The 21,390-nt window shown below is 41.5% G+C and overlaps 1 protein-coding gene across 4 annotated transcripts in view; it reads right to left on the reverse strand.

The window, feature by feature from the left end:
• Window positions 1-1,275: 1,275 nt before the first annotated feature.
• The window catches only part of rgs3 (regulator of G protein signaling 3), an 86,185-nt gene continuing 66,070 nt past the window's right edge, over window positions 1,276-21,390 (reverse strand). For 2 of the 4 annotated variants that reach the window (XM_022769474.1, XM_022769475.1), the window contains 5 exons: window positions 17,336-17,406; window positions 6,239-6,340; window positions 5,012-5,073; window positions 3,788-3,954; window positions 1,276-3,598 (listed from right to left, as the gene is read on the reverse strand). In XM_022769474.1, the coding sequence (XP_022625195.1) occupies window positions 3,398-3,598; window positions 3,788-3,954; window positions 5,012-5,073; window positions 6,239-6,340; window positions 17,336-17,406 (603 nt within the window). In that variant the 3' untranslated portion in view covers window positions 1,276-3,397. Of the gene's footprint in view, window positions 3,599-3,787; window positions 3,955-5,011; window positions 5,074-6,238; window positions 6,341-6,685; window positions 6,869-11,282; window positions 11,425-17,335; window positions 17,407-21,390 lie in introns of those variants that run through there. The other 2 variants (XM_022769476.1, XM_022769477.1) reach the window with 2 other exon arrangements.

The raw sequence follows: 21,390 nt of genomic DNA on the forward strand, positions 1-21,390 counted from the left end.
CGGAGAGGAAACAGGCCAAGAGAGGCGATAGAGAGGTGGATGACAATTCCCTTTGGAAGAAGAAACTGCCTCTGTCAAAACAGATGGCAGCTGGTAAAGAAGATTAGGCGCTGTTACTACTGTCTCCAACACCACTTCAGACTGATCAACCCCCCTCCCCCCAAACACAGACAAACACACACACAGACACTGTACTCATAAACCTCCAACTGTTTCCTCTCATCCCATCCCAACAACCCGGCCAAAGCTCGACCCTGTGTCGCACTCACTTGCTCTTCTTATCAGGAAACCAGACAGCTGGGTTCAGAACAAGCCTTGATGGTCTGCATCACCACACCAAATACGACTCCGCTCCATGTAATGTAGGACAAAGCTGACAGAGTGTGGAAACAATTCATGTAATTCGTTCAAACAGTTCTTGTTATTTTTCAGTTTGTATCAGATTTGGAGTTCATAGATGTTGCTTTTCTGTAGTAGTTTTGTCTCTATCTTGCTGGAGAAAACTATGCACACACAACTATATGACTGGCTGAAGATGAACCAGGAATCTGTCTGTAATTTTGTCTGACCGCTTCTGTTTCTTGCCCCCCGCCCCCCGTCTGACTTCTTTTCTGTGTTTGCACCGTTGTCTCAGCAATTAACTTGGTGAGTCCAAGGTTGTTATTACCAATACGAATGATGGTTAACACTATGAGAGGCAGACCCACATTTTAATAAACCAGAATTTCCTCCAGGTGGATGGATTTCAATATTCAATTGACTCAGAGGAATAGTTTAACATTCTTTGGCAATAGTTAGATGAGATGTCTGCACACTAAATATGAAGCTTTAGAGGCAGCAAGCAATTAGTTTCGCCAAAGTAAGAGGAAATGGTTAAAACATTTCTTTAAAAACACACCAATTAGCACCTCTCAGCTGAGATATTAACAAGATATGTCTTGTTTCAGATTTCTTGCTGAGGCAGTCTTGTCATGAGGTCTGGTGTAGCACGTGACTCCCCGTAAAACCACAAATTGTCATGTTTACATTTGGGGTTTTGTACAGACTAATAAACGTGTTATTTAAGGAACTTTAGAGGTGCAGATTTTTTTTTTTAAACTTTGGACAGAGCCAGACTAGTTGCACATGCTTCCAACGTCAAACTATTCCTTTGAGCAACTTCATTCTACTGTCTGCTACTTGAATGCACATCTGTCCTTGCATGTTTGTGAACGACATGCGCCGGCATGAATGTTATCAAACACACATCATAAGAAAAATCACAGACAACATGTCTTACTTCTTCAGTTGGTTGGTTTATTTATCATTAGCAATGACACCAAATGTACTCTACTGTTTTCACTTGCTATCATAGGAGATGCATTTTGAATTGTAAACAGTGAAAATGATAAAATGCATTTCAGAAAACTCCTTACAAGCAGTGTATGACCAGGGAAAAGAGCAGATTGTACCTGCTCTTGCTCACCTAATGTTTTAACAATACATGTCATCTTATAGTTTTGAGTCTCTCATATTTACATAGATACAGCTGGGTCCCACATTCATCACCAGCAGAGACCTATCAGCTTTTTGTTTTTGTTTGTTTTTAATGTGTTATCACATAGTTTTCTTAAAGAATTATATTTACAACCATAACGTCCCCAGCTGCCTGCTGCCAGGGGTTAACACACAGTTAGAATCACTTGCTTAAAATTCATTAAACTACTTATGCTTCTTGAAAGTTTACGTTGTAAGTCAACCTTATAGCTCTACGTTTTTTTTTTTCTTAACAAATAAAGTTAATACAGAGCTCAAGCCGTTTCGTCTTCCCCATAAAAATTCAAAATTATCCAAATAAATGAACAAACCAAAATAATAATAAAATAAAATAAAGAATAAAAAAATATTGCACTTAAAGTTCAGGACAGCATTGGACCTGTTTGGTGGTTAAGAGGAAAGTGAGAGCTTTTAGCCGAGTGCTTTGGAGGAGGTGAGGGTGTCTGTAGAAGCATCCAGCAAGTTAATCTAAATAAATAGGCGAAAACCTTTGTACAACATGAAGCAGTTTTTTTTTTCCTCAGACTATGAAAGGAGCAACCTCTCGTGTATTGCTCAGTAGAACTACAGAAGGGCAGGTAGGAACCCTAAAGCATATAAAAACAGCGAGCGTGTGTAGAAAAACAGAAACAGCTGAGAAGATAAACCAAGCTGGAACCTGTCATAGCAATGTCCTGAGAACGCTTCCTCGATTAGTCCAGAATGAGCTACAATGTTAAAGGAAATGGCGTTTGGCTGCACCGAACATTTTCTCTTTTGCTTCTTGTGTTTTCATTCCTTGTTGTAAACAGTCTTTGGAGAGAGGAAGGAAGCAAGTCGTCGTTTTTTAATTTTTTTTTTCCATCTCTGGCTTTGAATGTGATTTTGAATGTCTTTTGGACTGTGACTTGATCTTCTCGTCTTTTAATGTGAGAATGACACGTCTGTGTTTCTTCACAGCTCCAGTCCATCCGTTATTTATACATTTGTGTTCTTTGCCCGTCGCTGTCTCCGCCTCTGTCCCCGTTGAACGCTCACAGTATCTTTCCACAGTCTTGGGATGAACTGAATAAGTTGGAAGCTGTTTATAGAAGCTTTAAGAGGATGTAGAGTTTAACAGAGATGCATGTGAAACTGAGCCACAACACTAGTTTTCATTCAGACATCATCTTTTCTTTTTCTCTTCTGTCCATCATACAGTTTGGAGCTTGATGAAAGAAAAAAAAAAAAAAACACGAGGAAGAGGACGTTGTGTCGTACCAACAGCTTTTGAAGTGGCTTCACAGAGGACGTGGTGGAGGAAAGGAGGGGATTTAAAGTGGGAGTTTCAAAAGGGAAATAAAGGAAAAAAGTGACAAAACAGTACCGGACTGTCTTCATGTCTGCAGGGTTTTTTTTGAACAACCCCTCCTTTTCTCCAGTACAACTGGACAAAAACTTAAAAACACAAACAAATGTCTTTTTTTTTTTTCCTTACAAGAGACTGACAGAAAAAAAAAAAAACACGCAACAGTGATCAGACAAGCGTCCAGCTCCTGCTCCAGCCCTCGATTGTGGGCTTCTGTATTTTTTAGTAACATCCATTCATGCATTCATCAGTCCATCCATTCATCCATCCACCTGGTAACTGTGTAAACTACATTCCTTTGCAGTGCCATAGCTTTGCCGCGTCCTCTCACACCATAAAAACAACAACAACAACAACAAAAAAAAAAATTATAGTGAACAGGATGACAGACACAAAAAGAAAAATTAAAAAAAGGCAAACAAAGAACCTCACATCCCACCCACCCACTGTATGTTTTTCAAGTCATCATCATCATCATCATCATCATCAATCATCATCTTTCTCTTCTCCTTCTTTCTAGCTTTTTCTGGTCTCTTATGATGAAGATGAAGTCGAAGTGGAGCTGGGCTTTTTTTGGTTGATTAAGTCCAAGTAGAGTTCTGAGCGGAGGAAGCGGGGATATGAGTCCTTCTCCATCAGCCCGTATATCCGCCTCTGCGCTAGGTCAAAGCAGGAGCGTGTCACATTCTGCAGGTTGTCCTTAGTGTGATCTCTGGTGTACGAATCCAGATTTACCTGCAGAGGAAAAGAATAAAACAAGTGAGGCAAGTGTAAGGTTACGCTCTTATTTTGAAAAAACACAAAATGGAAAAAGCATGTTTTTCTTTTTCTTTTTCTTTTTCTTTTTCTTTTCTTTTTTTGCAGGAGGCTGTTTTGATGTCATTTTTTCCAGTCTCCATGTGAGTTGTTTTCACTCTCACTCACCTCTTTACAAGACTGGATAGCGATGTATTCTGCAAAGATTTTCTTGGCTTTTGAGGCCATCTTGGACTGTGACTTGATCTTCTTGTATTCCTCACATGCTAGCCAGAATTCCAGATTCTCCTCGCTGAACTCTGTGCGCAGGAAAGCTCTGAACGCTGCCAGACCATCTGAGAGAGAGCAGAGAGGAGGAGGAGGAGGAGGAGGAGAATAAACAAGAGGAGAGTTGACTAGAGTGCCATGGCAACCTCACAGCTGAAACGCTCCTTGAAGTTTCAGCGCCTAAAATAGCTCCATGACGGCCTTTTTGAGTCATGTGGTTGGAATAAAGTGAGACATTAAAAACCCTTCTGGACACCGCAGTGCATATTCAAGCCCCTGTCATCCTTTGAGTGACATCACACCGCTGACCCAATCCTTCCTTATTATTCAGCATGACATATATGCGTCTCCCTATGCACACGCAGTGAATGAACAAAGACATTGCTGTTTCAGTGTGTGTGTGTGTGCGTGTGTGTGTGTGTGTGTGTGTGTGTGGGGGGGGGGGGGGTAATTCTGGATCTCCGGGCTTTTTAAGTTTCGGTCCAGTTAATGATTTGAGGAAGAAGGCATCCAGAAGAAAGAAAGGCAGGAAGCCGTGTCCACCCACTACTCCTGTCTGCACCTTTCCGTTCCCATGAATCACCCTAGCTGATAAGCAGCGCCAATACAAGCAGTCATGTCTTACCTCATTCTGGTAAGCAGGAGTGAGGTAAGAGGTACTGTAGAAGGGAGGAAATTAGAGGGGGGAGAATAAAGAGGTCAACAAAGCCAGATGAGGAACAGATGTAGCGCTGGCTTGGTATCGGCTTTGAAACTAAACTGTGGAAGATGAATTGTGGAAAACAGAAATAGCAATGCACTTGAAGGTTGCCTGTTTTTTTTTTCTTCCCCCTTCTTTCTATGTAACGCATGGACTCTGTCTGTTGGGATTAGGTAAACTTGCTGCAAGCTGCCCGTTCACTGCGGCAGTGTGTGTGTGTGTGTGTTTCACATATCAATACACGCATATTTCCTGTGATTAACCAGCCTCCCCCACCACCTTAAGCATGCACCGTATGTCTTTATTCACTCTCTTGTACTAAACTATATGCCAAACATGTTAAAGACAACAGATAGCTGATTTGCATGTATGTAAAGTAAGGAGAATATGAGAGAAAAAAATTTAAGAAATTAAAAGTAACTTACATTTGTGTCCCAGCAGTTTGTCAAGCGAGTCCCCCCATTTCAGTGCTTCCTCCGGGGTGGGCCTGCAGATAAAAGCAGAGCGATTCTTTAACAAGCCCATCTCAGCCAGGTTTCTCATTGTGTGACCCATCCGCAGAACTTTGTCTATGCTGAGTAGATGAGTGGAAACTTGGACGTAGGTAAATCCTCTCCGCTGCCTCGCTCCACTCTAGTCTGTGTCTACTGCTCTTTCCCTCACATTCAGTTCTGCCCTACAGATTGTTTCAACACTGAGAGCCATGAGTCTGTCTGCTTCACTCTGGTGGGGGTAGGTTTTTATATTCCCACTGAAGACAAGTTGGCAGGCGGGAGGGGAGGGGCTTCCGCCGTCCAATGGGGATGCGTTGTTGGGTTTAGAGACCTCCTCCCCCCACTGGCTTGTGTCTGCCCCCTGCTGCCTCTCATCTTTTCTGTTCCCTGCTATGAAGCACGCCTCCTTCCAGGGCTTGTCCTACACTCAGTGTAGTCCACATCTGAGCCGTTATTTGACACAGATTCTATTGAGATCTGTCCTGACAAATCGACTAAAATGACATTTGTTCTTTAACATCTTGTTTGTCTTACTGTCCTTCATGTGTTCAAGCTGCTATTTGAAAAATAAGCAGACATACAGTAATCACATTCTTGAATTACTCTTGGCAAAGTGCACTGACAACTTTACTGTTATAAGAGAAATTACAATTTAACAACCTATGATATTTATATTTGCATGTAATTCTACAGATGACATTGATTGAGATTTTTGCAACTAAATGATTACTAAGTAAAGAATATATTAAAAGTTCATAAAGAATATCTTTTGCTGATGTTTTACAGTTTCCTGTGAAGTCCAATGCAATGACCAAAATACACGTGGAAACAATTTCAGTCTTTAATATCACATCAATCGCTGAGATTTCAAAAGTGTGATATATTAAACTAATATATTTCATATGGTAAATATATTTTTTAAATCATTAAAACAAATAACACCCAAACAATTCACTTTCCCTCCTTCTGACATGCCGTCCTTACTAACACATGCTCCCATTCATTTTATTAACACCACGCATTACAAGCACACTCCCATCTCTCCTACTGCCCACATGTCTGTCTTCCAACACCAGGTCATCACCAGTTGTGGCGAGACCCGGAAAGCCACTTACACACACACCCACATGCACATGCTGTCAGGAAGTGGCCACTTACTTGACTGACTTCATAGATTTGTCTAACTTGCTGGCTGGGTTGCTTCCTGGGGATTCATTCCTCCTCCGCAGGAAAGCCAGCCGATTCTTCATGTCTTTGGCCCTGAGTGAGAGAAAGACAGAGGAGAGGAAGGAGGAGAGAAGGAGTTGGAAAGAGAGGAATGGAGTGGAAGAAAGATTTATGGGTAAAAGAAGCAGGGGGGAAAGTTGAAGCAGGAGGAGGAGAAAAATGGAATCAGGGATGACAGGGATGATGAAGTAGATAGAGGAGGTAGACAAAAAGAGAGATGGGAAGAAAAGTGTTGAGTGTCCAAGTCCAATGTCCACAATTGAAACAATCCAAGGCATGGCAATCACCAATTAAGCCCTTCAGCACTGTAAATCCAATCCATATGATATCAAACCCAGAAATGCCAGAAAAGATGAAAATAGATGTCGTGTTGTGTACATTTTAGTCTTCAGCCAGGTATGTTGGTATGGTGGAAGAGAATTTCTCCAAAAGGCAGATATCAGGCTCCTTTTCCTCGCTTCGTGTCAGTGTCTCTCCTGTCAATCTAATATCTCTAACAGTCTTTCCTGTAGATGTGTCCCTGGCAGGTTCCTCGGCAGGGACTGAGCGAATGTGGCAGAGAAGGAGGAGAGAGACTCAATGCTCACTCCTCTGTTTCATCACGCCATTCTCCATGTGCCTAGAGGGGTTGCTGAGAGGGAGCTGACCCAGGGCCGAGGCAACAGGGCACAGTGACCTCCTCACTCCTCTGCTGCTTCCCACCAGCAGCAGCATCCAAAATCCTCCAAACCGCCCACCTCACCTGTTTCCCCAATCGACAACCATCACACACACACACACGCGCACACACACAGATCCTGTACTGGCCACCTTAACGCTCAAACCAAGTAATACACCAACCCCTCGGCCCCCATGGGCTCCAACAGAATACTGCGCTTTCCCATAATCCCATGGTGCCTGTCCTGGCTTTTCCCGACCTGGAGCACGTGCTGCCTCAATGGGATGTGACCTCACTCAACACCCATTTCCTGAGTCCCTGCTTTTGATTTCCACTGTGGATTGGCTGGCCTGCTAATAATGCAGCGCGGTGGTGTGCGCTCGTTGGCCCTTATCACTGCAAGCTGTCCCACTGCCAGCCCGCAGCCCCCAGGAGAGCATGTACACCCCAAATTAAGAAACAGAGCTTCCTGTTATAGACACATATCATTCAAACATGAACACCCGGGGGTGGGTGCACTGTACATGAATACACTCGGATGGGGATAAAAGAACACCCACGCAAACATCTCAAAGAACACCCCCTGTATATGTGCCAACTCATGCCCACTTCACTGGTGCTTTCATGCCAGTCACAGGTGTTGGGAAACTCCCAGTCTGCACCAGTGTGTGCATGTGTGTGTGAAGGGAAGAAGGAGAGAGCTAATTAAATGATGTTTTCACCCCTATCTGTTTATTTGTCAGTAGGATTATGCAATAAGCACTGAACCGATTTGCACCGAATTCAGTGGAGGGATGGGGTGTGGGTCAGCGATGAAGTCCATTCAATTTCAGGGCAGATCTGGATCATTTACTATGAATTTTATTTCTTTCTCTGAAGTCTGATGTATGTCGTTTCACACTGGCCGTCCAGTTTATGCATGTGCAAATGTGACGTGGTCTCACACACACAGAGCGGCCTCCCGGACTGAACAGAGAACACAGTCAGCTGTAGGTGTGTGTTTTTCCAACGCCTGCAGGAAAGGAACGGCAGAAACCTGCCCATACACATGATATAACATGACTGCATGAGCTGCTAGAAATAGCGGCTGAATGGCTCCTTTTAAATCAGGATGAGTGTGACTTTGTAAGTGGATTGATTTGGGTGTGTTTGGGTTTGCGGCGCTGAGCTGGTGCAGATGACTTTAGTCAACTCAGAGAACCTCAAGAGCCCTCTTTGGAAAGCATTCGTCACATTCAGGAGAGGGGAACTTCTAAAGTGGTTCATTAAAAATGTGTATGCTAAATGAAAAAGGTGACCGCATTTGGTGTGACATCTAGTAAAAGCTATGTGAAAGTTTTTTTTTCTCCTTCTAGGCAACTGAAGACAACAGAGAGCCAGAAAAAAAAAAAAAAATTCGTAAACAAATTTCGCAATGAATTCCAAAGAATACATAACCGTTTACATAATATCACTGGTGGAGAGATAACTTATACGTTGATTGCGTGAAACGGGCATAAACCAGATGATGAACTGCTGCACAGAATTTAGGCCTCTGTTTCATGGAAACAACAGGGTGCTCTAATGCAGTATCCCTGTGAATAGCTCACACTTCCAAGCCTGAAGGACATTATTACCCAAATAAAAACTCTCTTGCTGTTAAATAAACTCATAACACCAGAGTTGGATTTATTAGATTGTTCTATTTTTAGGTTGGACTCAAGGCAATTAGGTCTTGAGTTGTGCACGTGTTCGCTAAAAGAGAGCCTCTGTCTTGCCAGCGCATGTGAAGAAGAAAAGAACTTGTTTTTTATAAGGGTAGGAAAATATTTTGTTGGCCTGACAAAAGACTTTCTTATTTATGTCTGGTTTTATACAAGCTGAGCCCGCGTGGGAATGATGTGACAATGATGTCATAACAACAGGCACTTTAAGGGAAATGTAGATATATGTTTCTATCCTGCCACCATGTGGGTGTCAATGGAAACTGCAAACACAAACAGCAGCACAGATTGCTTGCAAGGCTTTTTTTTTTCACTCCTCATAGGAGTTTGTGTCCATAATGGAAACAACTTAAGCTTCCATTATCCCGTGATTTATTTTTTCCACTTATGTTCAGACACTTATCCAGAGCTCTGACAATATTCTTGAAAACAAGTGAGTATTACATGTGGCGTCTGCATTTAAACTGCGACATCTGCATGTATCTGCGGGTTTTATGTCGTACTGCAGGAGGTGTAAGCTTTCTTCCGGCTCAAATGATACAGCCATAAATGAAACAGCTTCTGTGATTATTAGGTCAATGGGAGTCAACAGCAACTTCAACTTGAAGGAAGGCCACATAATACTCCTCCCTCCATGTGGGCAAAGACATATTCTTCATGCTTTCAACAGTGTCATGCAGAGGACTACAGCCATGTCAGTCTCCTCTGGACGCAGAGACTTTGCAAAATCAGCTACTTAAGTATAACTAATCACCTAAACAAAGGGAAAACGCTATTACTCCGTTGAGTAAAACCTCCTTGGGTGAAACTCTAAACCCTTAACTCAGACTCAAAGCAGGAAGAAAAGGGGACTGATACATGCAGACCAACACAGCGAACCAAAAGCACAAGAACTCATATTTCTGTGTCTGTTTTGTTTAGTACTAAAGATGGAAAGCAGTCATGTGCTTGAGTCTATTTCTTTTTTTTTTAGGAACGCCACTTTATAATGATGCTTTTCTTGTACTTAAAATTTTATTTAACCGCTGTTCTTTGCACCTCTGCTCTTTATGTGCTAATGGCTCTTCTCACACTCTCACTTTGAGTACCTCTCTATTTAAAGTTGTTACTTTTCCCTCTTCACTGTATCTCTCCAGCTGCTACTAGCTCCCCAGCACTAATGCCATTAGCTATGTATCACACTCCATTTGATTTATTTCATACACTGACCCCTACCCTTCTCTTAATCTGATAAAAGGCTGACACATGCTCTGCAGAAGATTAGCAAATTAATGTGTACGCTCAGCTGCCCCAAGAGCAAACTATATACAGCACATCCATGTTTGCAGCACAGGGTATTATACTGTGTACACACACCTGAGTGTCCGCTTGTGTCTGTACAAGAGAGGCCGCTTTATGTGCTTGAGTGAAGGAGCGAGTGGTCTTTAGCTCCGCAATTATCTGCAGGTTTCTGTACTCTTTATTCCCTCTTTGCTTGGCTCACATTAGACGCACTAATAGCACCCTGCTGGCTATTCCTGGTGTTCTGAAAAGTAGGCCGCACTCCCAGGGAAAGGCTCTGGGAGCACATGGGGGAGAGCTACAGACAGACATACTGCAGATCACAATGTACCACACAAGCACCGGCCAAATCCACTGCCCCATTTCATCCCACTTCACGACTTGTGTTTGCTTCATGAGGCTTTGTTTCCCACAATGGAAAGGGGGGTGGAGGGGGGGTGGGGGTGGGGTTCACCGTCTGTAAAGCTTGACCTGTTAAATCTGGGGTCCAGCATTGAGTACAGACGGCGAGAGCAGCAGCCTTACAGCATGTTTTCATTCCCTCTGCCACTTTCTATTTACAGAAGGCTGTGTGCCTCTGAAGTGAGTACAGGGCACAAAACACGAATAACACTGTGTGAGGCTGTTTGTGAATCTGTGTCTGTGTGAGTATAACGGGTCAAGGGTTGTGTCAGTGTGTCCCTAACACTTTAAATAACATTAACACTGTTTGGGCTATGGGAACAAATGTCCTGTACTTTCTCCACAGACAAAACATTCCAAAGATGTGATAAGTCCGTAAACATGAAAAAAAAAAACTGTAAGACGATAAGAAAGTGAAAGGCATGCCTTCTCTGCAAATCAGAGAGTCACTCTGCAATATTCCTAGAAGAACAGTGAAAAAGGGAATTGTCCTAAATTTTGTCCATAAATATAACACTATCACATTCACCGTCTCCCTCAATCAAGACCAAAAAAAGAGCTCTATTTCTGAGCAAACTCACCTTCCTAGCCACAAAAGCCACATGAGCAATCCTATTCCTGAAATCCAGGCTGCGTATAATAAGAACAAGGGGCAGCCTCAAGTTAGAAGTTAAAGCTTCTTCCTCCAAAATAGTTTGAGCGCTTCACCCTCACGGGGGGATTCTTCTCCCTCACTGCGACTGTCAAATGAGATCCATGTGGAGGTCAGAGAGCTTCCTACCAGCTCTGGAGCAACTATTCCTGTGGGACGCCAAGCAGCCCCCACCCACACTTTCGTACCCTCCCTTCTGATGTTTTAGAATTCTTGAAAATGAAAATTGAAGCACAAACGAACCCACACATGCACACAGGTACACTGCCTTGCTCTTACCTTTCCAGGTACTTCTCTGAGAAATCAACCATAGTATGAAACATGGGTGCCGGCCTGTGCGCAGGTTCACTTGGTGTGTGTGGAAATTTGACAGCATGTAAGCGTGTGTCAAGACTGCCGGAGCTCGGGGCCCAGGGGTTTGTTTGACAATCACATTCCTCTAACCCCTGAGAGGCTGTGGTGAAGCTTTATATAGTCCTAAGGGGTCTGGGGAAGGCGGACCTTGGGCTCACCCAATCACCACGCAGTGTTTGGAGAGGACAGATTCCTTCCACCGAGGCATGGACAGGTTTTTTTAGTTTTATGGGTTAGTGAGTTGAGATGACATTTATCTTTTTAGCAAAAGAAGAGACCTGACTACTGTAATGACCTGTTTATCTGTCTCAACTGACATGCAGTGGCAGAGCTCTCTCTCTCACACATGGAAATATCATATTCTTTCATAGTCTCTCTGCACTGGATGCTTGTTTTCAATACACGTCCTTTAACTGATTAGTTTTAAGACACAACGACAAGTTACGTTCCTACTTGTTGGATATTTCAACTCTAAACCTCAAAAATCTTCTTCTTTTAAATACAGTGTCTGAGGGGCTTTAGCCACCTTTTAAACATGATGTCATTTATTTAACAAGAAATCCTAATGCTTGATTTATGGTTGGGTGTATGGCACAGATATGCATAGAGAGAGCTACATGATGGGGCTACAGCGGCTACTATCCAACGGCAACATACGAGGACCGCAAAAACTATGACTGGTCTGCATCGGTTGCTTGCGTTTTCTCGTGTTTCCAATGCTGGCAGAGATAGTTGATAGTGAACATTATGGACATTAAACAAAGACTAAGCAGTCTCCTCCTCTTCTTCAGTCACACACATATGGCGAAGCTAAATCCACTGCCAACATGGTCACTGTGATCGCCACTCTCTATAAATGAGTGAACGTAAACACTGCAACTGCACTGCATCAGTCACCTATTGATTAATGAGACAAGGCAGAATTACATTGTGTAGCCTTGATGATATTCCAGTTCTATAAATACTGTACGTATGAAGCCTACAATTGCTCTATACAACAAAGTAAATGAAAGAATGTAAACACAGTTACTGAGGGAACCTCTGTTTACACATGTAGGACAGTATTACTGCATATGTGGGAAAAAAAGTTGTATAAAGCCTTCTGTGGCTCCAGAGGAAGCTGTGCAAAGTCTGATTAACTGCCTCAAGTAATGTCACTTGAGCAAGAGCCAGTTGGGGCTGAAGACGTTTGAACATTTAAAAAATCCGGGGGCATGGCATTAGAAGACCTCTATCACTGTCCCATTACTGTGTAATGGAGGTGATAAGTTTTGACAAAAAGATCAAATGTGTGCACTTCAACAGTGTTGGACAAACGCAATGCTATATCAATTGAAGACTCTTTTAAAACACTTAATCGCCTGATCATGTACAATAAATACATTAAGCACTGTGGTGGTGCTGACAACAGCTGAAATCTGACGGTCCAACCAGAAATCAAAACCAAAACTGCAGGTATCCAGAGCATCGAGGCTTCATCAGTTTAACAAACTGATAGGAAGTGCCAGTCATTTAAACCATGGGATGTCCACACCTTGATTTCCAGGTGTTTTTTTTTCTTAGTCTTTATTATACACTTTTAAATAGGGGATGGAAAAATTCCATTGTCAGTAAGTCCTGGTAACTTTATTTAAGTATTTCTAGATGTGTGTCATATAACTGGGATGACACACAGACATAACTGCTTGAAGTGGCTCACATAATCTCAACACTGATTTTACAACAGGGTCATTGCACATCATGTCTAACTGGACAAATGACATTCACCTATGCCAAGTTTCACAGCACAAAGGAGGGCATTAGATGCACCTTGACAGCAAAGCGCCAAAAAGATGTTAATTATTTGCCTGGGAACTGCTACTAGAGATGGCACAGAATCAGTATTATGTGAGAAACAACACTTTCCATCCATCACTACCGACAAGAATAAGTATATACAGGATGTACAGTACAACCATTGATACTGGATGTCAGACAGAGGAACAGAAACATCAAATGGTAATTTCCAATGTGTTTGTAATAAACACTTTGCATTTAGCACTTTGCTCTGCTCTTCTCTGCCCTCCCCATCTGCCTATATTTACTGCCTTCATGAACTGAAGTTGGATATCAGTTCTAATCTCCAAGGTATTGGTAGTAAAATACACCCAAAATTAAAGTTTGCCATTGGGTATCATCATCTTCATGAACTCAGATTATTCTGTCAAAAAGCTCACATTTCTGCACAAATTACTGTGATTAGTTCATTGCTTTATTGCGACTTGTCGGAAACTGCCGGATGGGGGGAAAAAAAGGGAGTGTGGCTGTGCAGGGATTCATTGCTTTGGGAAGCAGAACACCTGGACTGAGTAAAGACAAAAGGTGATAATGAAGGGGGGAGGCAGAGATAATGTGGACAATCCCAGGAAAAACAGCTGTGCTGGATCCAGACAAAAGGGACACAGGGAGCAAAGTGAACAAAATAGAGATGAGGAAAAGAGAGAAAAGATGTGCTGGAAGTGAGAAAATGTACAGATCGTAGGGAAAAAGGAGTAAAGGAAGAGGAAAAAATGCTTAGGAAGTCAAGGATCAGACCGTCTGTGTTGTTGTAAATGATGCATGAGTGAAGGAGAAACAATGAATTCACTGTGCTGTGGCCAAGTGCTTTGTAACAGTGGAGAGAGGAGGATTCAAAGAGGACAGATGTAACGTGCTTTTACATGCAAGTACCACTACACTTCTTTGTGCAAAAATGCAATTTATTTTCTTCTGCTACAATGGCTGTTGGTGTTGTGTATTGAGATTTGTTTAATTCAATGGTGACTATGTTGATTAAGGCGAGAAGAAGATTGTTTATAGTGATACTAATTGCCAGACTGAGACCACTCCAAAAAAGTGTGAGACAAAAACATGGAGTAATCCATCAGGATGACCATCTCCACCCCTGCACAGGACCAAATGAATGTGTCTATCACAAGAAAACAACCTCCCTTCATCAAATGATTCCACATTCCCAAACCTAAGAAGTAAAGAATTTGATTCTAAGTTGAGCTGAAATCTACATCTATTCGGGTGCATGTGTTCATCGATATCAACTTTACTACACAAAAAGGTTAAAAACACACAGCACACCATGTACAAAATGGTGAGGCATTTAGAGTAAAGAAAATCAAATCCAGTGCTACTACTGGATACAATCCTCCAAAAACCACATGGCCAAAAGTCTTTAACTCAGCATGATTCTGTCCTACAGATGTACATATACTTGCTCCATTGGCTCTCTCTATATGTTATAGATCAGTCTACCAACATCTGGAAGAAAAAATGTAATTTCCTTCATGCTTGGTTATATAGGATAGCAGCAACATATTGCATTTGTATTCCCCTGAGTTAGAAAGATATTGTGTTGAGAGTGTGTTTATTTCTGTGACTTAATATGATGGAGTAGATTATTGGCCCTGGTATAGGTTTGCAGTGTGGCATAATAAAAAAAAATGGCAATGAAGAAAGCTTCATAAGTGACTTCAGGCTCATGATGTTGAGAATTGAACTGAAACAAGGATTAGTACAGTAACAAGTACAGAAGCCAAGTGTGTAAACATGTAGAGTTTCCACCATGCTCAGAGGGGTTAGAGGGTTATCCTTTTTATATTGACTAATGTTGACAGAAGAGGGTTGCGTCAACAACAGGAAGTCATTTTATCTACTGAAGACAAACTGTTTTCTTCCATGCAGCCTTCATCAATGTCACAACAAAGCAGTCCAGATGCCTCTTAAATAGCAAAGAAAAAAAACCCAGATGAACCAATTTAAGGTAATTGGCATTGCACCTGGCAAGGCAATTACATGTTTACTTAGCAACCAATCACCATCTAGCACTGGAACAAGGGAAAAGTAGAGACTAGTCCACCATAATAAAATGTGTACACAGTCTAACAGACTCACTAAGTCATGAAATAAGATCTGGCAGTATTTCAAGCATCTACACTGGGATATAAAGAAGAAAAGAACTTGAACAGCATCCAAAACCCAGTACATTTTTAGATCTAGCTTCTGTGTCTTATCTCACATCTACTTAAAAGAAAATTGTCTGAGAAGTAGAAGCAAATCTATGAGTTTGATAAAAAATAATTTGACTGGCACAAGCTGTTGTTTACATTTGGACACTTCAACTTATTATGACTATTCAAAAAATTTAATTAAATGATAGTGTTCTGGTTTTGACCAAAAAAGGGAATCCTCAACTCAACAGAGTGATGTATAATAGTAGATGAGCTAACATCATGATGCATGTTTGTCTACCGCCTGCTAGGAAACAAATCACTGTTTGCTAACCATGACCTATGTCAACAAACACTGTGGAGCTGAGTTGCATGTGTGGGAGAAACTGTCAGGCACACATCACATGGAGTCATTACTGCATCACTTATTCTGCGTATCACGTCTTTGGTTGAATAGAATCAAAGGATTCCTTCTTCATGAAAGTGGTATGAGAACTAACGAATCAACTCAGCAAATCCTGTTTGATGTTGCTATAATGAAGTGTACGCAACACAATTCATCACAATTCCTTGTTCAAAACTGATTGCAAATTAAATACTGATTTGGAAATATGTCTTTCATTTCTGCAAACTGATTAAAACAAGCCTGCACACTAGATTTAAAAGCAAAGTAGAACACATTTCTTATCCCTAAAAATCAGTTCTGTACTCTTTGAAGTGTCTGTTTTATTAAAGCAAGGAGAATGGGGTTGAGGGTGTTTGCAGCAGCTGACAAAAAACGCAACATACTCGGGACTCTGGTTAAATAAAAAAAAAAAAAACTGTGGAATCTTAATCACTTAATCTGCTGGTTAACTAAACAACCTTAAACACAGCTTGTGCAGAAGAATGGGCAGCTATCAGACCCAAGGACAGCCACTGTGAGTGGTTTTATTGTCCTCAAGGTGTGAAATGTTCTTTCATCTTGATGAACAGGAGCGTGAATAAAGTTCACTCAACAGCTGATGAATTACTGAGGCGTCGACACACACATCTGACGCACACACACCCACACTCAAACAAACACTCTCAACACACACACACACACACATCTGACACACACAAACACACTCAAACAAACACTCTCAACACACACACGCACACACACACACACACCTTACTTCTCACACCACTGAAAATGTGAGAGACCCATATGGTTCCACACTCCTCAGCAGCACACACATCATTTACCACTTCATTATGTAAATTATGGTCAGCGTTAAATGATTAGCCACCTTTAGCATGAAACATGCTTCTGCATTTTGCAGCTTTGTGAACGTGTAGGCGTCGCACAGGATATCAAAGTAGCCAAAACACTTTGCATTAGGGGGCACAGTCACAAACCTAATTTTGAAACCTATTTTCAATCCCCCTAAATTAATCTAAATGAACACAAAAAGGAGAGGTTTTATATTTAGCCATCCTACTGTGGACATGTCCTAACATCTTCCAGCCGCTAATCCAATCACACTCATGCTAACACGTTGTCAGAATAGGTCCTAGTATCTCAATTAACCCCCCATGGGCTGCTATATAACAGGTCATTATCGTTCACCATTAGTTTGGACACAAGTAATAACATCCTCTAAAAATAATGGATGTTAAAGCAGGTGTGAAAACTGTAACACATGTTGATTAAAATAGCATGAAAATAAAAGGCTGATGACCTAACACTGAACACAGAGGCGGTAAATCCCATTGTAGTTGTCAGGACTATGAAAGATTAAACATTATATTGCTTCTCATTCACTGTCATTCTCATGCCTCATTTTTCTTACACACTAACTATAAATCCTCTTTTTATTTTAAATCTACAAGTCAAAGCTTCAACATGCTGGTCTTTGCTTACAACTTTCAAAATGAGCAGATGGTAAAAGTGAGGATGACCACAAAGAGCAAACACACAACAACAACAACAACAACAACAAAATAATAATAATTTGAGACTTGAGTACTTACAGGTTCTTGGATTTCTTTTTCTTTGTCCCTTCGGGGCCGACCTCGCAGCTACAGGGGGATCCGGAGCTCAGCTGAGGGGAGAGGAAGGAGAGTACACACTGCATCATCCACCCTCCACACAGAAAGAGGGTCCTGTAGCCTCATGCAGATACGGTGGCTAGCTTTAACTAGCTCCAATAGGCAATGACAACCTTGAGTGGCTAGGTCCAGTTACTCTAGACTGAGACTACTCCAGTCTGTAACACACACAGCCTGTCACCAAAATGGTTAATCCATAGCAGCAGTCCACAGTGTAAGTCCCACATGGCAAAGCCCTCTGAGGTGTGTGTCTGTGTCTTGCCGAATAAACGGAGTGTACATGAAGCAGATTGTGTTTGTAAACAGTGTCTGTCAGGGTATAACAAAGTAAGGAAAAATCTGTGAGAGTGAGAGAGTGTGAAGGTCTACGGCTGTTGTTTCTGTTGGCCTCCAACTGTGCCCTAGGTTTGAAGTGTTGAGCATAGACCCCGGTTTCACATTACACTTTCTGCCAACCCCTCGTTTTGATTGGTTCAGACAAGAAAAGGAAGTTGCTTCAGGGTGGGGAAGGGGTCAATCTTCACTAATCTGATGGCCCGAAGCTGCCCCATTGTGTGCGTGTGTGTGTGTTTGTGTGTATGTATGTATGTGTGTGTGTATGTATGTGTGAGAGAGAGAGAGAGAGAGAGAGAGAGGCTGTAAATAATGACCCATTGTAATACAGGAACACACATTTGAATCTGAGCTAGATACTGGCCACAGCTGGTAACACATGGTGGTGGTGTGCTTAATGTCTTTGTGGGACCCAATTTGAGTTTCAGCCTTGTGAGGATATTTTTGGCAAATTGAGGACATTTTTGGCTGGCCTTCACTTACTCAACGAGTTGTTGTGAGGTTTAAGTGTTACACTATCCCAAAATGCTCAGCCTAGGTTTTAAAAGTTGGCAGTAGAGTTTGTAGTTTCCTCACTGAGAGAGAACAGCAGCTCGAATTCAGTCAGTTCCAGTGGATTCCAAAGGTGACAAGATTTTATGGTGGAAAAGACGTTCAAAACATCTCTACAAATCTCTCAAACCCCAAAGATCCGACTTCCTCCAGGAGTACAATAGCAAAGCTTTCCATATTTACTTATTCCACACATTTTCTTTCTGCCATTAACACTTTCTTACCATTTGAATATACGGTAACTGCCCGATTTCAAACTGACCACAGCTGCTGCTCTCCATCAGCGAGGAAGCTACAGACTTTGTACTGTCACGTTTCAAGCCCACAGCGGGTGAGTGTTGATTCAAAAGATGGACTTTGGGTGGAGTACCCGTATAAGGTTGGAATACTGAGCATATAGGGCTGGTTATATACTGTTGTTGTGATGGTGATAGCAAGGGTTAGACATGGTGGCCCTCAGAGCTCAAAGCACTGCAACTTAAGAAAACACATTTTCTTTTTTCTGCCTTTGCAGCTCTGTTCCGTATTTGTTGCGCATTTCTGTATTTGGTTGTTTTCCGCATTTTTTTTTCTAAATGTTGTGCCCGTGTTGCCAAATTGGTAAAGATATGTTCATTTTGTTTGTGTGTCTGTCTATTTGCATTGCATTGAGCTTTCAAGGCCACTACAGTTAGAGGCTAAAAATGCATACAGTAATGCAGGTAATGCCTGCATACAGTAAGAATGTGTGCGTACACATTGTGGATGTGGGACTAACATTGAGCTTCATGAGCAAACATTTCCTGCATTATGCATCCATCTGTGTTGAACTACCCTACATGCACCAGCTGCCCAAAGTCATATCCCATTGTGCTTTTGTATTGTTGTAGAACCTTGTTGATAAATCCCTTGTATTAAGATATTCAAGTGACTTACAACTGCAAAGAACAGAGGAGATTAAACCATTAGATGAAATTGCTTTATGAGACATGAAACATTAATTATTTAGTGGTTCTCTGTATTAGCTGTGATTTGTTTCATCTTTCATTTATTATAATTCAGAATAGAAAATCAACCTCCTCGATGCAGCTAAATCCTAAGCCATTTTCTTTTTTAATTCTTAGCTATTTACAATAGTCAGTTTTATGATATTATAAAGTTGGCTATTTTATCTGGCTGTGAATATTTAAGATCATGTGTATTCAGCCTTCACTCAAGCACCCTGGCAGTTATCCCTCTGATCTCAGCGAATATAAGCTGATTTCACAGTTAACTTTCATTTATAATTTTTTTTGACAAGGTTGTAATAAGAATATTTTTTATAAATTCCCCTCAGGTTTTCCTGTCAGCTGAAACACTGAAACACACGTCAGGGTTGTGAATTAGATCTTGTTCAGTGCTGATGTGGGAGAGCACATTGTGTTAATGCACTTTGACCTGTGTGGCTTTTGATTCTGTTGATTGTAGCATCCTTATTATATGATAACTAGATAATAGAACAATTACTACTGTCTGTGAGAGTCTTTTTTTCCCCTAACAATTGCAGTGGGGCATCTCTCTGCTACATCCTTTCATAATTCCACCCTCCAACTGAGATGCAGATTGCAACGCTTTCTGACCGAAGTCACAGTTGAGTGTGAAAGGTGAGTGAGTGTATGTTATGTAGGAGCTGTCTAAAAATAAGTACAAGCTAAGAGCAGGAACAAAATATATTTAGAGCTGCTGTTTGATGTCTATAAAGACCTGTCAAACTATGCATGTGTGTGTGTGGGGAGGGATGTTATTTTTCCCTGACTATTCGCATTTCTTTGTTGATTAAGTTAATTCCTCAGATAATATTGACAAAATATGATATTTTTTAACCAAAGATAGTGAAAATGGGATGAAATCTGGTGCCTGACATTATTCACACAAAAGAAATGTTTGAGAGAAGACCACTAGTAATGTGGATATGATGGTCACACAGGTAGAGGCATGAGTTGTTCATTTCACTCTTCAATAAGATATTGGATATAAATTATCCAGCTCTAGGAGTACATGTATCTAAATAATCCCTCCAAAAGCAGCTACATGCGGTCGCATGAGCAGGGATTAAGTCACTGAGGATCATGAGAGACATCAAAAACTTCAAAAATTCTGTTCACTAATCTCAGAGGGAACAGCACAACAGAGGAGTCCCAGTCCCTGTGGAGCTGTCAGCCAGGCTTTCCCCTGAAAACACAGAAACCGGTTGGAAAACGGCGCAGACTTTGCCCTCTCCAAGGACATTTGTCCTCATGTAGCCCCCCCAGGACAGGATTATTCAGGGGTATAAGGAGAACAAATTATAGCCGTTGGAGATCAGAAGAGGATCGCCTGTTTGTCGGATCTGCCGTTGTTCAACTGGCTGTCTGCATGTAAGGACTGGATGCTCATTCACACTCGACTGCTATGTTCCAGCTGGATGAGATCAACATGGATACACACACGGGGAAATGTGTCTGCTTTTCTTGTTAAAACTGTGATTTTTCATAGAAATGTATGCATACTGTTCAAATGAATCAACACACATCCACTGCTGACCACATCTGCAGAAGCGGTAGAAGAGTAATGTAGATGGTATCCCAACTTTTCACCTCCTGTCTCCCTGTTATTCATGCACACACACGGTGCCAAATCTCCTGTCTGCGCCCCACAGCAGAGCCATAAATCAAGATACACGTTCTGCATTTTGTCAGTGGGAAGTCAGTTAAAAGGGAGGTGGAGTTCTCTACGAATTACAACACCATGAATTCATATAGAATAAAATATGGTAATTGAGCTTCCTTTTAATTCCCATTCATGAGGTTGATGTTGCAATTTACAGGAACACAATGATTAAATCCTACCTGGGAGGAGTGAGTAAGGGCTTTGACAAATCAAATCAGCGAAAGCCCTTACATGAGTCATACTAAAAATATTAAACTTTTTCTCAGTAATAGGAGCTTTTTTTGAAATACATCATATTCATTTCATCAGGCTCCATGTGTACAAGGCTGTCTTAGATTGGCATCAAATTGTACAGGAAAGTCACTGCATGTGTGCAGTTGAGTATTCTTGTTAAAATAAAATAAAAATCCCATAACATTGTAGAA

Source organism: Seriola dumerili, unplaced genomic scaffold (assembly GCF_002260705.1).
Source record: "Seriola dumerili isolate Sdu_G_001 unplaced genomic scaffold, Sdu_1.0 BDQW01003009.1, whole genome shotgun sequence".
NCBI lineage: Eukaryota > Metazoa > Chordata > Actinopteri > Carangiformes > Carangidae > Seriola > Seriola dumerili.